A 21954-nucleotide genomic window follows, 5' to 3' on the forward strand; every position below is an offset into this window, starting at 1 on the left:
TCCTGCCTGAGATCCAGAGGAACATCATGATCTCAAACACAAAGATGCAGAGAGAGTTTAACAGACAGCTGGGGGAGAAGAACAGAAAGATGACAACACTGAGACAAACTTTAAAAGAGAGCCACAGCCGTTATTTAGTGCTGGAGGAGTTGTATCAAGACTCACTGGACAAACGCCTGAAGTTACTGGGAAAACTGCCATCAGGAAGTGAAGGGGAGTACTTGTGAGGGGGAAGAAAGGAGAGCAGAAGCGGGGTTCAGGAGATTTTATTTTTAGCTGCTGTACAGAACAGTCAGCCTATGTCAGTTTGGAAGAGCAACAATCTTTTTTTAAATGTGAAACTGTATTGTCTCTTAACAAAACAATGACGGTCCTCCTACTGTCATGGTAACAGACATTGAGAGCCATTGTTAGCTTACCAATTTGGAAATTAATTGTGGTGGCATGAGTAGATACGATATCTACTTGGTAACTCGACTATTTAATCTTAAAGGACGACTTCACCCATTTTCAATCTTTATATAATTGGTCCTCACTAATGCTCATTATAATATGGCACCATTTTTGTTTACTCAGTCTGTGTGTCAGAGGAGGGCTGTGGACAGTTCAGAAACCCGCCTACCAGTGATATCATCAATGGGGAATCCAAGGTAATAGAAACTACAGGCTTTCTATTCCTGAAAAGTTAGCATGCTATAATGGAAGCCATTGTTCTCGTGTTGATAATTAAACAAATCCTAACAATTATGTCACTGGTAGACGGGTTTCTTAAGTGCCCACAGACACAAAAAAATGACACAATTTTATGAGGAGCATTAGTGAGGATCTATTATATGAAGATACTGTAGGTTGAAAACGGGTGAAGTCGTCCTTTAAGTACATGTAATATCTTACAAGACATACACCTTTTATTATAGTGGTCTTAATCCAGTTAACTTTATAGAGGGTATAGTGGCCTAAAGCTTAGAGGAGCGCCCTCGTTGCCGGAAGGTTGCCGGTTCGAATCCCCGGACCGGCAGGAAAAATTTGGGTGGGGAAGTGAATGTTCACCACTTCCCCAACACCACTGAAGTGCCCTTGAGCAAGGCACTGAACCCCAACTGCTCCAGTGGAGCTGCTTAGTGGCCAACAGTATAAGACTGTGGTTGTACTAGTCAGCTCCCAGGTTTTAATTGTGTCTGTCTGTCTGTCTGTCTGTCTGTCTGTCTGTGTGTTTCTATGTGCAGGGCGTTGCTGAAAATGAGCACTTGTGCTCAGCTACTACCCAGGGTAAATAAAGAACAAAAAAAACAAAAGAAAGTTTAAACAAACAGTCTGTAAATATTGCTTGTAAATAGTTTTTGCATTTTTTTCTAATTCATGTTATGGTGATGATTATGATTAAACTTCATCTTTTATATTAACCCTCTTTCCTAACTAGTGTTACTTTATGTTCAGTCATATATGCATTGCTTTTTTTAATAGACTGTACATATATTACCCAGAAGGCCTGTACTCTACATCATTTTCATTTTCATATTCACTGTTGATAGTCTGTACATATATTCATTGATATATTGGTGATAGATGTACTGTATATTCATTCATATATTAGTTGGTGATGACAGTACATTTAATCTATGTAATTACAACAACCTTGGCTAAATGTTGGATGTGATTAATGCCTGAGGCTGCTTACTGTACCTCCTGTTCCTCCTGTAACAGCGGTTCACAACCTTTTCTGGATCAGAAAAGGTTGTGTCCCAGTTTGGGAACCATTGTATTAATGTATAAATGTATGACTGTGTGGCCATAGCTGAGTGGGTGGAGAGGCTGTCTGGGTATAAGAAGGTTCGACCCCTGGACCATGTGTTCCCTAGGCAAGACACTTGATACCCCAAAGGAGTGGGGACTAAATTAATTATTCTTACTTCATATATATCAATCGTTTATACACTCACTTCACACTTAACGGGTGTATTGCTGAGTACCCAATGTGCAATGTTGAGTGTCCCAAACAGATACTGCACTAGTTAATGTTTAATTACATTATGTCACTTCAGTGCAAATTATATTATCCCTATTATCTTCATATTTCTTTGTCCAATCTGTATGGTAGAGTATGATAATATAACTTTGATTGATCTCCCTGCTCTTATTGAGACATTTAGATCGTGTCAAAGGTCATGTCTCACCTAGACACAGGATCTGACACCAATTTTGAAATGGTCAAGATTCAATTTATCCCCTGAGCAAGCAGGCAGGCTCTATTAGCTCAATGGTAAAAATATCAGCACTTGCACAGGAAACCAGGTTCAAATCCGGGGTAGAAGAGGAAAGTTGCCTAGTGCAGCTTTAACAAATTAATAATCGTTATTTATGTTAACAAACGGCATACAGTACTTTACACTGTAATAGCCAATATTTATTAAGAATTTAATCTACTGTATAAGCCATGTATGTATGGCATGAGGCTCATATGAGCTCAGAGCCCTTGGAATATTTTTGAAAGGTTCACCCCCGTTCTGGTACTTAAAAGGTAAAGTACAAACATAACAGAGTAATATGAACCTGATGTCTTCACCAGTGAACCCTTGGAGTTTTCTGTGAGAATTTCACCAGCTTCCTGATGGATGACTCGGTAACAAGCTGTTGCCTTCTTGCCTTCCAGCACTTAACCCATTAAGACCTGAAGCCCATTCTACAAATGTCTTCTTAAATCCTAACAGTTTTCTGAAAAACCTGTGTTGCCATATCAGTGGTGCTCAAACTTTTTCTGGTGAAGGACCCCCAGAATGATATGTATTTGTCCGCAGACCCGCATCTGAAAATGTTTTGTGGCAGGGATCTCCAGAAGCAAAGATTTGGGTTTTTAGAAAATCGCTTTAAAAAAATATATATTCAAAGATTTGCACAAAATGTTAAAGTTTTTTTTTTTAAATAGCAGATCTACAAGCTCATAGCGCGGCACTCGGTGCCGCGCTATGAGCTTGTAGATCTGCTATTTTTGAATAGCCAAAGTATAACATAATGGCTTAAGTGGTCAAAATGATGTGTTCCTGGTCTTAATGTGTCCTCAACGTCCTCAATACCCTCATACCTGTTGAAGTTACTTCTCCAAAGTGAGTGACTCCCACAGCCACACCACTAGAGGGAGCCACCATGATCCGGTAGCACCCACACTTAGAACAAACATGGGAAAGTTCTCATTCTACTGCTCTGCCACCAACATGTGGAATGTCCTGAAACACCATCCATTAAAGGATGTGTAACACTGGTTTCTTTCAAAAACTGGCCTGAAAAAAAAAACTATCAGGAGACCACAAGGGGAGCTAAATGTCATTTCCCATCTCTTTTGTATTTGTTGATGACATGTATTATTGTGCTAATTCTGTATGCTATGCTATGTTGATGAATTGAACACATAGGACCACAATGGAAACATGTCCCCAGGACTTTTATTTTGTGTTCTCCTTTTAGCTTTAATGTCAGGCAGCCAGGCCCTGCATCCTGTTCTTTGATGAGTTTGACTCGCTGGCCCCCAGGAGGGGTCATGACAACACGGGGGTGACGGACCGCGTGGTCAACCAGCTCCTCACACAGCTGGACGGGGTGGAGGGTCTGCAAGGTACTGTAACACCAGTGGTTCTCAAACTCTTTCATGTCAAGGACCCCCAAAATTATGATGTTTTGTTTTTTGTTTTTTGGCTGCTGTCTCAAATTTCTCAAAAATAGCAGATCTACAAGGTCATAGCGCGGCACTCGGTGCCGCGCTATGAGCTTGTAGATCTGCTATTTTTGAATAGCCAAAGTATAAAATATGGTCAAAATGATTGTGACGCCATATTAACTACTTTTGTTGGGGGACCCCTTGGTACCCCCCCCCCCCCCCCCCAAAGACCCCTGGTTCACTTTGAGAACCAATGCACTACACACTTCACATACTGTTTACCATGGTCTGCTAGCAAAATCATGAGTATTTATTTAACTCTGAAAGTATAAAAAATAGACCCAATGGGGGGGGGGGGGGGGGGGGTCATACTGAGATCACACCTTGGCAAACAGGGACAGAAAATTAGACGTTAAAATGTGGGTCCGCCGCGACCCGATAATGGGTCCCGACCCATGGTTTGGGAAACAGTGTATTAACTGGCTGAGCCATCAGGCATCCCCAGTAATATAATTATTTTTTTTAAGATGATTTTCTAGGCTTTTATGCCTTTATTGATAGGATAGTAGTCTGACAGGAAATGGGTAGAGAGACGGGGAGTGACATGCAGCAAAAGGCCGTCGGGATTTGGGACTCGAACCTGCGACTTGCTGTCAGGCTACTTTGGAGCCTATACAGGTGCCTGCACCAGACCGCTACGCCAGCGGTCCAGGCCACAATACAGATAATTTGAGGTCAAATATTTGTGTTGTGTTTTGCTATCAGGTGTGTATGTGCTCACAGCCAGCAGTGGACCAGACCTGATAGACCCGGCCCTGCTGAGACCTGGTAGACTGGACAAGTCCTTCTACTGCCCTCCCCAGGACCTGGTCTGTACTGTTTAATATCATACACCCACTCATAATGATCACTGTTTTAACACACTAATATTTCAACCATTTAACATGCTTATTATATCGTTGTTGTCGGGCAGAAACCTCTCATCGTCCATTATTTTTTTTTATTATTAACACCCTACTTGATCTGTACTACAGCGTCACACAAAACGCGTTGTGAGCTTGTAGATCTGCTACTTTTGATGCTTTTGAATGTGAATCCTGAAAAGTAACAGTTTTGGACATAATGATGAAGTTTCCACCCGACAGAAACATAGAAACCATGTAAGGTCACACAGTGATTCACAAAGACAAAACAGTTGGTATAGTAGAACACTTTTAAAAAGTAGGTGGAAGACAACTTCAAACATAATGAACCCTTTATACTTAGTGGACCGCTGTCCCCCAGGACTTCCCCTGTACACCACATCTCTTTGCCCAAGCTATAGCCCATCTAGAAGTTCACAACGAGACGCATCGCCACGCCTAACAAGCTTTGTGAGCCTATAGATCTTATATAGGTTGTAGATCATGAGTTTTATAGATTGTTGTGAGCTTATAGATCAGCAACTGTTCGCGCCTCCCAGAATAAGCTCTATGCACAGTAGCCATTTTGGAGAGAAATTGGGCCTCTTCCTGACTTCCTGCACAGGTGTTACCCAATGATACTAATGAAGGCTCTGTTCCATTCTGGTCAAACAGAGTCAGGGTGCTGATATTGTTGCATGTTGGCTCACTGGAAACACTCTGCTACACCAGTGGGTCTCAATGTGTGGTCCAGGGACCCTCATTGGTTCCAAGTTGAGGGGGTTCCAAATGGCCCCTTAAAAAGGTGTGTAACTCTGAGAGTGTACAAATGGAACCAAATGGACCCTTACGGGTCCATTTGGTTCCATTTGTACACTCTCAGAGTTATGGGGGACCTTTAAAATTAAAAGGTTTGAGAACCACTGTGCTACACTAAATGGAACAGAGCCTTCATTAGTATCATTGGTAAAAACCTGTGAAGGAAGTAAGGAACACGCCCCCCCCCCCCCCCTCATCTAGACTGAGTGGCAAAACATTGAGCAGCATGGAGCGTTGGAGTTTGGAAGCGCTCGTTGGAAATCACTCAACGGTCCTGCGTACCACCTGTTTCTAAATGTCACATAATGCAGGAGGCAGCGGGACGTTGTGTTGTTGTAAAACGAGCGCTTCCAAACTCTGACACTTAGAAAAATAATCACCTGCACAGAATTCATTGACAGAAAGTATCTCATAACATGTCTCTGCGGTGGATTTTTATGAAACATAAACTTTGCAGATAGAAAGAGGATAATTCAAGCTTTCCGTACAGCTGCCATGTTGGTGAGTTTAATGTCGTTTAACACGATCAGATAGGACTTTTCTGTTTGGATGTATGGGGCTGTAAAGGCCAGAACGTTTTTTTTTGCCACTCAGTAGGCGTTCCCGCATAACTTCCGGGTACGATGATGTCACGCGCATAGCCTCTATAGGGACGCTATAGGGTTCAAGTCAGTGTTTAATGTAAATGAAGTGCCTTCGGTGTGGATCTATAACCGCCTTAAAACCTTCTCTCTCTCTCTGTGTGTCTCTTCCTCTGGCGGCGGGTTCAGGAGGATGGTGTGGAGATCCTCAGGGCTCTGAGCGCGGGCCTGCCCCTGGCCGATGACGTGGACCTGGGGCAGCTGGCCGCCGCCACGGAGCGTTTCACCGGAGCCGACCTGAGAGCCCTGCTGTACAACGGACAGCTGGAGGCGGCACACGGCAGCCTGGCGGCCAGCACCACACATGTCAGTACTACTGGGGGTTGGGTTCTGCTTCCTTAAAGGAGCACTTCACCCCTGGAAGAAGTCCCAGTCACTCAATGTTAATATTATTTGTAGTAGATAACAGTAGCAAAATTTCAAATTTGCACCCTATAGCCAGAAAAATATAGAAGTCTGTGTGTTTGACTGGATGACTGGGGTTTGGCTGCATTACTACAATGACCACAATGCTTTGGGGCACTTCACTTCCTTGTGAGGAGGAGGCTGCGTGGGGGCGTGGTCTACATTGTAACTTTCCCCTCCCAGTTCTCACTACAACAACATCAACAAGTGTTGCCATGTCTGCTTATTATAAGCGGCTGGTTTCTGAAATGTAGTTGATATTTGGGCTCGTTTCCAAATGTTTTGATTGTTGTTTAAACCAGTAGTTCTCAAACATGTTCATGTACTTTTCCACGGACCCTCATCTGTGCACTGAGCGCCAACATATTTGCCAGGGAGACCCTACCAAAAATGTGTTGTTAAAATGTTTTAGAAATATTCCACATTTTGCACTTTTTTCCCCTCAAGATTTTTTGGAAAATAGCAGATCTACAAGCTCACACTGCGTCACATCGTTACACGTTGTGAGCTTGTAGATCGGCAATTTTCAAATAGCCCATGTCTAGGTTTAAAGTGCTCTTGGCTAAGTATTTTCTTTTGGGCTTGTTTTCATATACCTGGTTGCTTATTTCTGTCACAAGATCTGGCAACACCGAATACTAAGTTTAGAATGATGAATGTTACGTTCCGAGTTTTTTGTCTACCTTTGGATCACAAAACACGACATCGAAGCCATGTTCTTTCTTGGACCACGTGAAATCTGCCTCTGTTGAACCAGTACAGTTGGACCTGCAAGTTTGCTATATCTACCAGGATGTAAACCGTAACAGTCCCATCATCACCGTGTCTTTGTTGCGCCAGCAATCTGAAACTAATGGCTGCTGTTGTATTGTGTTCTGTATTGATTTGATTGTATCTTATAGTAAACTAAATATATCATGTATAAATTAGCATAGTAACACTAAACGTGTGTGTGCGCGCGCGTGCATCATATTTTTTTCAACATTCCATCCCACCATCTACAGTCCGGTGCTGGTGACGTGACGTCCATCTTCTACTTGGGAGTCGGGACATGGAGATGCGGCATAGTCAACAATATAATAATAAAACAAAACGTTTCATACTCATGTCATGTGTGACTCCGTATATCTGAGAGCATAATGTTTCACTGTCATTTCCAGTTATATTCTTTGGACTAAACTAAACCGTTTCATGCTTTCAATTGGTGTATGGATAATATTAGGTTTTACTATAGCCTATTGTATCTAAGACCAGTAAAGTTGAATCCAATGTGCTGGGGTCCCCAGAAAAATAATGATTACATGTAGAAGTAAATACTAACAGAATGAACAAGAGTTTTTCACCATTATATCTGTAATGCTTACAGTCATGTAATTATGTGCCATTCTGCCAAATGAAAGACCATCTCCTATATCATGAAACAGTTCAAAAGAACCCTTATAGAATTGGGTGTTCATATTTTGTCATTATAAATGCTTACACAATGTAGAATATACCATGATCAATGAGTAGAGCAAGCAGTGTGTAAATGTAACCGTTTTATTTAGAAAAATAATATAAATGGCTGTAGTCCCAGATCTTCAACAGCAGTTCCATTTTTGCAGGCTGATGACAATTTCTGTCCTGTCATTGGAAAGAACACATGAGATTAGACTTGTAGTTTACATGGATATCATCCGACGTGATACCTAATTTATTCTTAGTTGCATGCGCACCGAAAATAGCAGACCTACAAGCTCACAAAGTGTTGAGTCCGCGACGCGTTGTGAGCTTGTAGATCTGCTATTTTCGGGATGCGACGGCGTCATGTACTCAGTAGCTCTGAAACATGTCAGTCATGGCGGAGCTTCAACCTGGTATTTGCACTTTCTACATGTACAGACCGTACATCTACATAAACGTTCAGATTTCAAATATAAAGTCCTGACCTCATGCCACGGATGTTACAATTTGAATCGGGTGGGTCTAAGTACCAGTATCTTCCGTATTGTTTAATAAAAAGCATTTTAATCCAATCGGTGGCCATTTTCTCCTTATGCTTTCAATGACGCGACCCTATCGGTTGGGATGTGTATTGCACTCTGATACATTATACATCTATGAGAAAATGGCCACCGTTCGGATTTAAATGTTTTTTTATTTAACAATATGGAAGATACATGTACTTAGACCCATCCGATTCCAATTGTAACATCTGTGGCCACGGGGTAAGAATTTCATATTTGAAATATGAACGTTTATGTAGATGAAAGGGCTGTGAATGGAAAAAGTGCCAACACCAGGTTGAAGTTCCGCCATGACAGTCATGTTCCCAAAAAAAGACATGGTTTTCCGAGGCTACATCAAAGTCAACAATAACAAACGTTCCGTTCACGCCAGGCTCCACAAGCTAGTTTAGTCTACCCAAGGGATACAACATGAGATTATAGTGATAGTGGCAACTTTACAGCATGTTTACTTACTCGAGAGACAAGCGTCCACCGTCCACGGTCCGTGTACATTCTGTCAGTTCCACTAAGAAACATCCCCGACGGGTTGTTGCTCCTCACTGCCCGCCTTAGCTGCGTGTGGGTCCGGGTACTAAAGTATAACTCTGATATGTTTACACACGCCATGACAGTACATGTGTGAGGTAGCTAATGGGAGTTGCCGAGTGGGGAAATGTTTGGGAGACACCCTCAGGGGCCGGTCCTTTGAACCATGGGGGTTGGTTTGGGTTTGAACTACACCTGTAGTCACCTGCAGTATGTAGTGCGGACATAAGGTGAGACACGGCTGAAAACGTCATTTCACGCGTCATTTGACGCTTTCAGCCGTGTCTCACGGATCAAACGGATCAAAAATCTAAAAACACAGATACAACACAAAAAAAACACCAGGATCATGTTTATGGGGTCCTAGACTTCATGAAAAAAGGATTTGGGTGAAGTGTCCCTTTAACCATTCCCTCTTAACCCATTAAGACCGGGACATTTTTTATATTTGAACCACTTTAGAGGGATATCTGCAAAGTAACTATAACTAAAGTTTTCAAATAATTGTAATGGAGTAAAAGTACAATATTTGCCTCTGAGATATAGTGGAGTAGACGTGAAAGTATTGAAAATTGGAAATACTCCACTAAAGTAAAAGTACCTCAAAATTGTACTAAGTACAGACTCAAGTAAATGTACTTAGTTACTTTTTTACACCACTGCATTTGTGAACACATGGATTTAAAAGTTCTCAGTTACCATTTTTGAATGATTTTGAAACTTTTAACAGTGTATTTCTATATTGAGGTACTGACACTTTTACTTATCCCATTAAAACCATCTGTGTAACCACTTTAACCATTATTTTATACTTTGGCTATTCAAAAATGGCAGATATACAAGCTCATAGCCCGGCACTCGGTGTCGCGCTATGAGCTATGCTAATATTTGAATATATATATATTGTTTAAAGCAAACATTTTGAACTCAAATCTTTGCTTCTCGGGGGTCCCTGGAACAACATATTTTGAGATGGGGGTCTGTGGCCAAATACACATCATTTTGGGGGTCCTTGACATGAAAAAGTTTGAGAAACACTGATTATCAACATACTGTACGTTTTTTCAAAAAACTGTTAGGATTTAGAAGACATTTGTAGAATCCCCAGAAGCAAAGATTTGAGTTACAAATGTTTGCTTGTATATATTCAAATATTTGCACACATTTTCACGATAAAAATAAAAGTAAATAGCAGATCTACAAGCTCATAGCGTATATCTGCTATTTTCTTCCACCACTGCAACTATTACTGACTATCATCTCCTTTAGAATGCATAGAGGCACCACACGTATACCAGAAAGCCACTAGATGGCACTGTAACACAACTTCTTTTGTTGTGAAAACCCAGGAACTCTCAGTGCGTCTCTGGTCCAAACTCCATGAGCCAGGACCTCACAGGGTTGTCGGTACGACTCCCCCCGGCCTACATGCCTTCCATCCAGAGGGGCTTTGAGGAGCTGAACCAGGAGCAGATGGAGCGCCTCCTACAGGAGATCAGAACCATCAAGAGCAGCCACAGGAGAGACAATGTGAGTTACACCCATAGACTGTAAAACAATATGGACGAAGGGAACAGTGAGGTCACCCATTGGTTTCTACAGACACGTTTTAAAGACACTTTTTCATATCATTTTGGGGGTCCTTGACATGGAAAAGTTGGAGCCCCCCTGATATAGCAACATACTGTTAGGATTTAGAAAACATGTCTAGATTATGTATTTGGCCGCGGACCCCCGTCTCAAAATGAACCCAAGGCCTGCTGCAGGCGTGACAATGCAGGCGGTCTGCAGTTCAACACTACTGTTAGGAACATCTTCACTCTCCATTTAAATGGAAGAAGTTACAGTAAAAACGTGGTATTCACTCATATCTTTCATGACACTGTGACACAAGAGATATGTCAGGGGTTTGTAAGCAGAGGATTCTTGGTTCAAGACCTCCCTTTGACCATTTACAATCTCCATCTAAAGTCTATAAAGTTAAGTTTATCATTCTCACTTTTGTCTTTCATGCCTCTGTGGCACAAGAGGTATAAGTAGATTAGTTGAATTGGCTCTTGGTTCAAAACCCCAAAAGTACAATATTTGCCTCTGAGATGAAGTATTTAGTATAGAAAGAAAATGGCATAGGTCTACTCAGGTTAAGTACAAGTTTTGGCTGTGAGCCTTCCTCAGAGCATTCATATCACATAGATTCAACTCACTTCATACACAAGGTCAGAGTTCACCTACAGCTGAAATCTCAAGTCAATCGCCAGGATCCAATCACTTGTATGCAAGAACACAGGCAATTACAGGCAATTTGAGGCATATATCATAGAGTAACATAAAGTAACACATCAAAGATAGTCTTAAGAAGCATTTTTAAGCTATAATCAGGTGTCATAGTGTTGAGTGTGTATATATCCACTGCATTTCTCTCGGGGACAGTTTCTTTAGAATATCCCCCCTCTCATAGGCATCACGATGTTCTCAATCCAACAGAATTTTAATGAAGAGGGTGAACCATGATTTGCTTCAGCATAATGTTTTGCAATTGCATAATCCATATTTCCTGTACGGATCGCAGTTTTATGCTCTGATATTGTTTGTTTGAGGGGTCGTTTAGTTTGTCCTACGTATGCTAGACCACAGGGACATAACAACATGTAAATCACATTATGTCGATTTGCAGTTGATTAATTCACGAATAGGAATGTTCCTTGTGTGTGGGGATGATTGAATGATTTCTGGTCTGTTGTGTTGAAACTGGAATCTCCACATAAATCATAATTATCACCTTTTACTGCTCTAACGATGGAGCAGTGGACTTAAACCCTCAGTCACTTTATGACTTGACTACTTGGAAGTTAATGATTAACTAGGGATAAGAATCTAACATTAATACTCTCACTTGTGTTCACGCTGGTTAGTTGTATAGGAGTCAGTAATGTGTGAGGATTTGTATGAATTAGTTTTTCAAGTCTAAAGCGTATGCCAAGCAGTGAAAGGTAAGAGATTCTATTTACATTTTTCAACCTTTAATGATGAAGAAATGTGTCTGCAGAACCACTGTAGGTTTCAGGCTTTGTGAGCAGGAAACAACAGTCTGTATGAACTGTTGGTTACTTGTGACCAGTGGTGGAAAAAGTACTCAAATGTTTTACTTAAGTAAAAGTGTCAATACTGCAATGTAGAAATACTCTGTTACAAGTAAAAAGTCCTGTTATCAAAATTTACTTGAGTAAAAGTACAAAAGTATTGGCATCAAAATATACTTAAAGTACCAAAAGTAAAAGTACTCACTGTGCATTTTACAAGTTTAAAATGTCTGAAAATCTATTGAAAATAGCAGATCTACAAGCTCACAATGCGTCGCATTGTGACGCATTGCAAGCTTGTAGATCGGCTATTCAAATGCCCCCCAAAAAAATATATATAGGGCTGAAGGTGTTAATGTATGTTTTGTGATATTAATTTAAATCTGCAAAGTAACTAGTAACTAAAGCTGTCAAGTAATTGTAGTGGAGCAAAAGTACACTATTTGCCTCTGAGATGTTGTGGAGTAGAAGTAAAAGTACTGGAAATTGGAAATAAAAATACCTCAATCGTACTTGAGTACAGTACTTGAGTAAATGTACTTAGTTACTTTACACCACTGCGTGTGACCAAATGCAAAGAAAGTAATCTCCATTCTCATGAGAAAGATTGCAGCTCACAAATCACAAACTATGTACAGATAAATGTGATGAATGTTAGGTGTGGTAATTTGGTTATTTCTCTTCTATACAGGAGACATGGCAGCGGCCAGAGGTCAAGGTAGGTCACAACACAGTTTATTGTTTTTTTCCTGATAGATGAACCATCATATAGTGATATGAGGAGGAGGGAGATATGTGGTTCACACGTCAAGCAATAATACATAAACATTATCATTCACAGACAGACAAGCCAGACCTTTGCTTAAATTTACATTACTAAATCTTTACTTTTTTACTTTACAAAATGTCTTCTAAATCTTAACAGTTTTTTGGGGAAAAGAAGGTATGTTTCTATAATATCGGTGGTTTTCAAACTTTTCATGTCAAGGACCCCTCAAAATTATGTATTTGGCCTCTGACCCCCATCTGAAAATATTTGGTTCCAGGGACCCCCAGAAGCAAAAATATTAGTTAACAATATATATATATATGTATATATTCAAAGATTTGCATATATATACTCTGTGCCGTGCTATGAGCTTGTAGATCTGCTATTTTTGAATAGCCAAAGAAATCTTAAAATGACACAGATGCGTTCCCTTCCCGGTCTTAATGGGTTAAGATGCTGCTTGGCAATTAGACAAATAAACACAATGACTGTATATTGTTGTATGAAAAATATGCTTTGGGTTAGTGGATTAAAAATTATATTTGGCAGAGGTCAAATATAATAAATAAGAAAACACTGAGTTAACCCATTAAGACCGGGAACGCATCTTTGTAACCACTTTATCCATATTTTATACATTGGCTATTCAAAAATTAGCAAATAATACAAGCTCATTGCACGGCACCGAGTGCAGCTTGTAGATCTGCTATTTTTGAAACATCGTGAAAATTGGTGCAAATCTTTGAATATATATATTTTTAAAGCGAACATTTTTAACTCAAATCTTTGCTTCCATGGGGGGTCCCTGGAAGAACATATTTTGAGATGGGGGTCCGCAGCCAAATACATGTCATTTTGGGGGTCCTTGACATGAAAAGGTTTGAGAACCACTGATTAGAGCAACATACGCTTTTTCAAAAAAAAAAAAAGGATTTAGAAAACATTTGTAGAATCATCAGAAGCAAAGATTTGAGTTACAAATGTTCACTTTAAAAATATATATATTCAAAGATTTGCACAAATGTGCATGATTTTTCCCAAAAAAAATAGCAGATCAACAAGCTCATAGCGCGGCACTCGGTGCCGTGCTATGAGCTTGTAGATCTGCTATTTTTGAATAGCCAAAGTATAAGATAATGATTAAAGTGGTGAAAATCTAAAATGACAGATGCTTTCCCGGTCTTAATGGGTTAAAGCTCCCATAACAAGTGTATTATAAGGGCAACGTTTTGACCATGTAGGTCTTCATTAGGCAAATGGATTAAATGAACACCATAACGTCCACTAATATATCCTCCCTGTTGAGTCAGAAACCTTGTATCTCTATACTTAAACTTTTTATGTTTTTTTCCTAAATCAATGCCCTACTTCATCATACTACAGTGTCACACAAAGGTAGCGAAAAAAATGCTGATCTACAAGCTCACAACGTGAACTTGTAGATCTGTTACGTGTTTATAAAGTATTAACAAGAGCTTGTGACTGAATGATAACTACTTGGACATACAAGGTTTCTGTCAGACAGTGAGGATATGAGAAGGTGCTGAGCTCCATTAGTAACTATAACATAACTTGGTTCAAGTCATAAAGACCAAGACAGAAGCTTATCAGATGTTCTAATCATTTCAGTTCTATTCAGTGTTTAATTAACTAAAGCAAAACTCTGCCTTGATCATAATTATGTTTATGTTCCTTGTAGCAAAGAGCTGCTTTGACCTTATAACCTGTTGAATCCTTTTGGAAATTAATTCATGAAGATATAGAAGGCAAACTGTGTGTGTGTGTGTGTGTGTGTGTGTGTGTGTGTGTGTGTGTGTGTGTGTGTGTGTGTGTGTGTGTGTGTGTGTGTGTGTGTGTGTGTGTGTGTGTGTGTGTGTGTGTGTGTGTGTGTGTGTGTGTGTGTGTGTGTGTGTGTGTTGGGGGTGTCATTGTAAAGTGTTGGTTACTTCACTGCATGTCTTCTTAATTATGGTTACATTTAAATGAACAGTAATTATTTCTTCACTAACTGTGTCTTTTCTTCACTCCAGGTGACTTTAAACTCGTCACTGAAGGCTATGCTTTGGGTTGGCCAGGTGATAATACCACCCTCCCCTGTCACCTCTCTCCTGAGACCAGCGCGTCTTCCATGACAATCAGGTGGTTTAAGGAGTCAGAGTGTATTTACCTTTATAAGAATGGTCAGGTGATAGAGGGGAGGGGCTACGAGGGCAGACTGACCCTGAACATCCAGGATCTGCAGAAAGGCGATGTGTCTCTGATACTGAGAGACTACAGACGTACAGATGATGGAGTTTACATCTGTCAGGTCAAACATGGAGAACAGGTGGAGGAGATTGCTGTGGGATTATTTTCATGTAAGTGATCTACTGTCACTGTGCATTATTAACCGTGATATTGTAGATGTCAGGTGGAAACCTTGTATGTCCCAAACTGTTACTTTTCAGGAAATGAAAAAAAGAACATGACTGTGTTCTAAAGGATCTAATGTAGTTATTATTTAGTCACAAGCTATTGTTAATACTATTCATCAAATATTTATAAAACCCCAAACTTAGACACTTTCAAAAAAATAATTAATTAGCAAAAATAGCCAATCTACAAGCTCACAAAGCGTTGCAAACTTTTAGATCTGCTATTTTTGCAATTGTTGTATGACATTGTAGTATGATGCAGTAAGGCATTCAGTTATGAAATAACAAACATAAAAGTTAAAATACGGAGATACAAGGTTTCTGCCCGACAGCAACGATATGTATATATAATTATGTAATCATGTTTATCTCTCCATGTATAAATTACACTGTGCTTTCATATAATGACTATAAGTGTTTACTGTAATCTAAGTCTTCATTATTTTCCATATAGTCACTGTCTGATAGCTTATTGGTCTTTCTGATTTGATTTGAGGCATTTTGATCATAAACATAATGATCTCAGTGTGATTTGGCTCCAGTTCACACCTGATGATGACTTCATTGATGACAAGTCACCCAATCATATTAGAGGACACATTAAAGCTGCACTCTGTAACTTTCATGTCTTACCCGAGATTCAAACCCAGGTCACCTGTCAGGTCACCACAGAGCTAATAGAGCATGTCTTCTTACACAGGAGATAAATTGAATTTTGACCTTCATGTAGTACCACTTGTCTACCAGTAGGTCAGACCTTACCATTTCTCAACAGAAGAGCAGGGAGACCAAATACAACCACCACCATTGTGTTTTATAACCACCAGTTATATTGTATTAACATACTCTACCATACAGATTGGTCAAAATAACATTGTATTCACCAAGAAAGTTACATAGTGTAGCTTACAGGTCTACATGGCAGAACATAGATTCAGCTCAGAATGTAACCATGTATCCTTCAATAATGTGATCATGTTAATCTCTCATGTATGTTTGTATGACACTGTGCTATAGGATCTTCCAGACCCAGTTAAATGGTAGTTAGGCTCACAAATGATCATCAAATAAAACATATTCTAATTATTGTATCCACAAACTATAAATAAAGTGTTAAAGACAAATGCATACACACAACCTCAGGAACAAGAACACATATTTTCTTGGACTCATTACGTCCCACTCACATCACTCTGTGTGTCAGAGCAGTTTCTGATGTGGTCTGACATGTGATTACATTCCAATCATCACAATCCATCCTATGTGTTTACATATTACACTAACATGTGCTCTCCCTTAACCCATTAGGACCGGGAACGCATTCGTGTCACTTACAGATTTCTTTGGCTATTCAAAAATAGCAGATATACAAGTTCATAGCGCTGCACCCAGTATGAGCCCGCTATGAGCTTGTACATCTGGCATTTTTTAATATACATATATATATATATATTTATTTTTTTCGTGAAATGTTGTCCCAGGGACCCCCAGAAGTTGTAAAAGAGTTTAAAATGTTCGCTTAAAAAAAATACATATTCAAAGATTTGCACAAATGTTCACGATTTTTCAAACATAGCAGATCTACAAGCTCATAGCGCGGCACTCGGTGCCGCGCTATGAGCTTGTATATCTGCCATTTTTGAATAGCCAAAACAATCTTAAAATGACAGAGATGCGTTCCCGGCCTTAAAGGGTTAACTTATACAGATACAGAATGCATGTTAATACCAGATATAAATGATGGCATACTGAGGAAGATTAAATTAATGAATTAGAAGATTATTATGGAGGATAAAGTTGATTCCTGAGTAGTGTGGAGGTGAACGTTTTGTGCAAACATAAAAAAATATGACAAGTTGGTGTCCTCAAGGCTGGTTAATAATAAATGGCATGGACTGCAGAAACAGTTGACATGAATAGCAAATAATCTTGACATCATACTCAATAGATTTATTCAAGTACTGAACACTTTCTTTTTACTATGAAACTGATCATTTTACTATAAACCAATCTGTCATAGCAGATGAAAATGTTTCACTCTTAATATATACTATAGTGTAGAATTGTATCTCTAAGCTGACATTTAGTCACTTCACAAATGAAATTAGAATGCTGTAATTAGAATGCTGAATCATTATGATTAATGAAGCAAGATATTACTTTGTAAAATAATTGAGATAGTCTATTAATATAACCCATTCTATTATTGCATTCCATATTTCAGGTTCCTTTACAATTTGCTAATTATTAGTAATATTTCTGTTTGTGAAGTATCAGCTTTCTAACCATTCCAACCATGTGTTTTCTCTTTTCATGAATGATGAATGTGAACGTGAACTAGTTGACTGTGAGTATTAAATCAATTCTATTTCATGGCCTCCAATATGTTTTCAGATTGACATCAAGTTTTCACCATAGCAGAATACAAACTGAAGGAGTCTTAACCAATGAAATCCTCTATACTTAGTGAAACAGACCTGAGTTAACTCTGTACTTGGACCACTTTTCCCCTCTATACCAAATATCTTCATTACAAATAGCCGATGTACAAACTCACATCGTTAATTATCATTAACCGTGATATTGTAGATGTCAGGTGGAAACCTTGTATGTCCAAAACTGTTACTTTTCAGGAAATGGAAAAAACGAACATGACTGTGTTCTAAAGGATCTAATGTAGTTATTATTTAGTCACAAGCTATTGTTAATACTCTTCATCAAATATTTATGAAACCCCAAACTTAACCACTTTCACAATTTTTTTAAATTGCAAAAATAGCTGATCTGCAAGCTCACAACGCGTCACGCTGCGACACGTTGTGAGCTTGTAGATCGGCTATTTTTGCAATTGTTGTGTGACATTGTAGTATGATGCAGTAAGGCATTCAGTTACAAAATAACAAACAAACATAAAAGTTAAAGTACGGAGATACAAGGTTTCTGCCCGACAGCAACAATATGTATATATAATTATGTAATCATGTTTATCTCTCCATGTATAAATTACACTGTGCTTTCATATAACGGCTATAAGTGTTTACTGTAATCTAAGTCTTCATTATTTTCCATATAGTCACTTTCTGATAGCTTATTGGTCTTTCTGATTTGATTTGAGGCATTTTGATGATAAACATAATGATCACAGTGTGATTTGGCTCCAGTTCACACCTGATGATGACTTCATTGATGACAAGTCATCCAATCATGTTAGAGAATACATTAAAGCTGCACTCTGTAACTTTCATGTCTTACCGGAGATTCAAACCCAGGTCACCTGCACAAGTGCTGACATTTTTACTACAGAGCTAATAGAGCAAGAGAAATAGAATTTTGACCTTCATGCAGTACCACTTGTCTACCAGTAGGTCAGACCTTACCATTTCTCACCAGAAGAGCAGGGAGACCAAATACAACCACCACCATTGTGTTTATAACCACCAGTTATATTGTATTAACATACTCTACCATACAGATTGGTCAAAATAGCATTTTATTCACCAATAAAGTTACATAGTGTAGCTTACAGGTCTACATGGCAGAACATAGGTTCAGCTCAGAATGTAACCATGTATCCTGCAATAATGTGATCATGTTAATCTCTCATGTATGTTTGTATGACACTGTGCTATAGGATCTTCCAGACCCAGTTAAATGGTAGTTAGGCTCACAAATGATCATCAAATAAAACATATTCTAATTATTGTAGCCACAAACTATAAATAAAGTGTTAAAGACAAATGCATACACACAACCTCAGGAACAAGAACACATATTTTCTTGGACTCATTACGTCCCACTCACATCACTCTGTGTGGCAGAGCAGTTTCTGATGTGGTCTGACATGTGATTACATTCCAATCATCACAATCCATCCTATGTGTTTACATATTACACTAACATGTGCTCTCCCTTAACATGTACAGATACAGAATGCATGTTAATACCAGATATAAATGATGGCATACTGAGGAAGATTAAAAAAATGAATCAGGAGATTATTATGGAGGATAAACTTGATTCCTGAGTAGTTTGGAGGTGAACATTTTGTGCAAACATAAAAAATATGACAAGTTGGTGCCCACAAGGCTGGTTAATAATAAATGGCATGGACTGCAGAAACAGTTGACATGAATAGCAAATAATCTTGACATCAGACATAGATTGATTCAAGTACTGAACACTTTTTTACTATGAAACTGATCATTTTACTATAAACCAATCTGTCATAGCAGATGAAAATGTTTCACTCTTAATATATACTATAGTGTAGAATTGTATCTTTAAGCTGACATTTAGTCACTTCACAAATTAAATTACAATGTTGTAATTAGAATGCTGAATCATTATGATTAATGAAACAAGCTATTACTTTGTATAATAATTGATATAGTCGATTGATTTAACCCATTCTATTATTGCATTCCATATGTCAGGTTCCTTAACAATTTGCTAATTATTAGTAATCTTTCTGTTTGTGAAGTATCAGTTTTCTAACCATTCCAACCATGTGTTTTCTCTTTACATGAATGATGAATGTGAACGTGAACTAGCTGGATGTGAGTATTAAATCAATTCTACTTCATGGCCTCCAATATGTTTTCAGATTAACATCAAGTTTTCACCATAGCAGAATACAAACTGAAGGAGTCTTAAGCAATGAAACCCTCTATACTTAGTGAAACAGACCTGAGTTAACTCTGTACTTGGACCACTTTTCCCCTCTATACCAAATATCTTCATTAAAAATAACCGATGTACAACCTCACAGGCTAATTAATTCAATAATGTAATTTCTTATTCCAGGTTATTTAATAATTCATAAGAAAACACTCGGTCATCATTATGTATAAAATATCAGTTTTCTAAACAAATGTGTTTTTCTTTTTCTTTTTATGCATTATGAATATGAAGATGATGGTGAGTATCAAACATATTCTACTTCATGTTCTCTGATGTGTTTTCATATCACATTCTCACAATCATAGAACACAAATTGAATGGATCTAATAAGTCTATTAGCAGTTCCACAGATAAATATTGTGAAAAGAGCTGACCTACAAGTAAATCACTTAGAACAAAGGTTATTTTATTAGTTTGTAATGATGATAATTAAAAGAAGAGTGTAAAAATCAAAACGTTAACAATAATGATCTGACTCACAATCAGAAGACTTTTTATCATCTTAACAGAGGAAGATTTTACTATACATACTGTAGAAAACAATTACTTTATTGATATTTTAAACCCTCTAAACTGTACTAGGTATGCCCTTTTTTCCCAGTCTACACTATCTCTTTGGCAAAAATAGCTGATCTACAAGCTTACAACGCATCGCGATGCGTTGTGAGCTTGTAGATCAGCTATTTTTCACAAACTTCCCCTCAGAATAGGGATGCTGGGGTTCAAGTGGTTAAGTTGACATTTAATCACTTCACATATTTGATCTACATGTTGTGTATATGTGTTAATTTGTTGAAGAGTTGACCTGTTTGTAAATGTTACAGATAAACACTATCTAAAGATGAACAGAAACAGTAGCAGACCTTACTGCATACCATATACTGTACAACAGTGGTTCTCAACCTTTTCAGGCCACAACCCCCCACAATAATCATATTTGAACTGGGGACCCCCCAAAATAATCATATTTGAACTGAGGACCCCCCCAAAATAATCATATTTGAACTGAGGACCCCCCCAAAATAATCATATTTGAACTGAGGACCCCCCCAAAATATTCATATTTGAACTGAGGACCCCCCCAAAATAATCATATTTGAACTGAGGACCCCCCATCCTGACATGCTCTTGGAATTGTAGGAGTTGAGGCATTCAATTTTAATTGACTCGGTTCCACAGAAAGTAGATGATCTACAAGCATGTAGATCGTCTATTTCTCCAATTTTTTCCTCTTTCCTTGGTAATATTTGACCATTTGGCCTTTATGTTTAATAGAATAGTTTGTTGATTACTTTTCACGCTGTAGCCAAACAGTCTTTTATCCCTTTTCATTTTAGCGGTATTAAAAAGGTCTTAAAAGTCCTTAAATTGTCACTTTATAAATGTGCAGATACCTTGTATACTCTTATACTGTATGTTGGTTTGTTTACTGTTGAGTAAGAAAACAATGTTGCACATTAAGCTAATCATCTGGGGATCCCTCACAATAATTTGGTTGAAGCGAGCTAGACTAGAGTTAAACTGGTCTGATCAGCAGGCAGAGAATAGTGGCAATAAACTGTGGCTACTCAGTGGAAAAAGGCACAGATGTGGAAGTGATTGATTGATTGATGTACTTTATTTAGTAAGACATGAGAACAACAGTACATGGAAGTACAAATTCACAATACAAGGTCTACTAAACTAACCTGACTTCGCCAAATGGCTGAGTCAGGTTATCTGGCTGAGTCAGGTTACTACTAAACTGGAAGACTCATTAAGCACTGAGCTTGTTTAAGATGAGATCCCCATGCACACAAATCATGATGACATATAAGAGACAGACAGATATACACACTACTATACAGAACGTCATACAATCAGTTTACAGGTTACTGGTATGAAGAGTGAAAGATATGCACAAGAGAAGAAGAAAAAGGGGGAGGGGGGGTAGCGGGGTAGGTTAAGACTTAGACAGGGGCCATTTTCGAATTGCAGCCTCCTGAAGGTGTATCTTTAGGGCAGTTTTGAAAGTGAGTAGGGTTTTACACTCCTTACACCTTTTGGTAGGGCATTCCACAT

At 38.7% G+C, this 21954-nt stretch overlaps 1 protein-coding gene across 12 annotated transcripts in view; it reads left to right on the plus strand.

Moving 5' to 3' along the window:
- LOC311062432 (uncharacterized protein) overlaps positions 1–21954 on the plus strand; it is a 106480-nt gene that overhangs the window by 32146 nt on the left and 52380 nt on the right. For 3 of the 12 annotated variants that reach the window (XM_084081459.1, XM_084081466.1, XM_084081469.1), the window contains exons 3-4: positions 12722–12748; positions 14830–15156. The exons of 7 other annotated variants lie outside the window; for them this stretch is intronic. In XM_084081459.1, coding sequence (XP_083937585.1) covers positions 12722–12748; positions 14830–15156 — 354 coding nt within the window. Of the gene's footprint in view, positions 1–11852; positions 11941–12721; positions 12749–14829; positions 15157–21954 lie in introns of those variants that run through there. 2 more of the 12 variants (XM_084081467.1, XM_084081468.1) reach the window with 2 other exon arrangements.

This window comes from Gymnoscopelus microlampas (genome assembly GCF_963454915.1).
Source record: "Gymnoscopelus microlampas genome assembly, chromosome: 15".
Classification (NCBI taxonomy): Eukaryota; Metazoa; Chordata; class Actinopteri; order Myctophiformes; family Myctophidae; genus Gymnoscopelus; species Gymnoscopelus microlampas.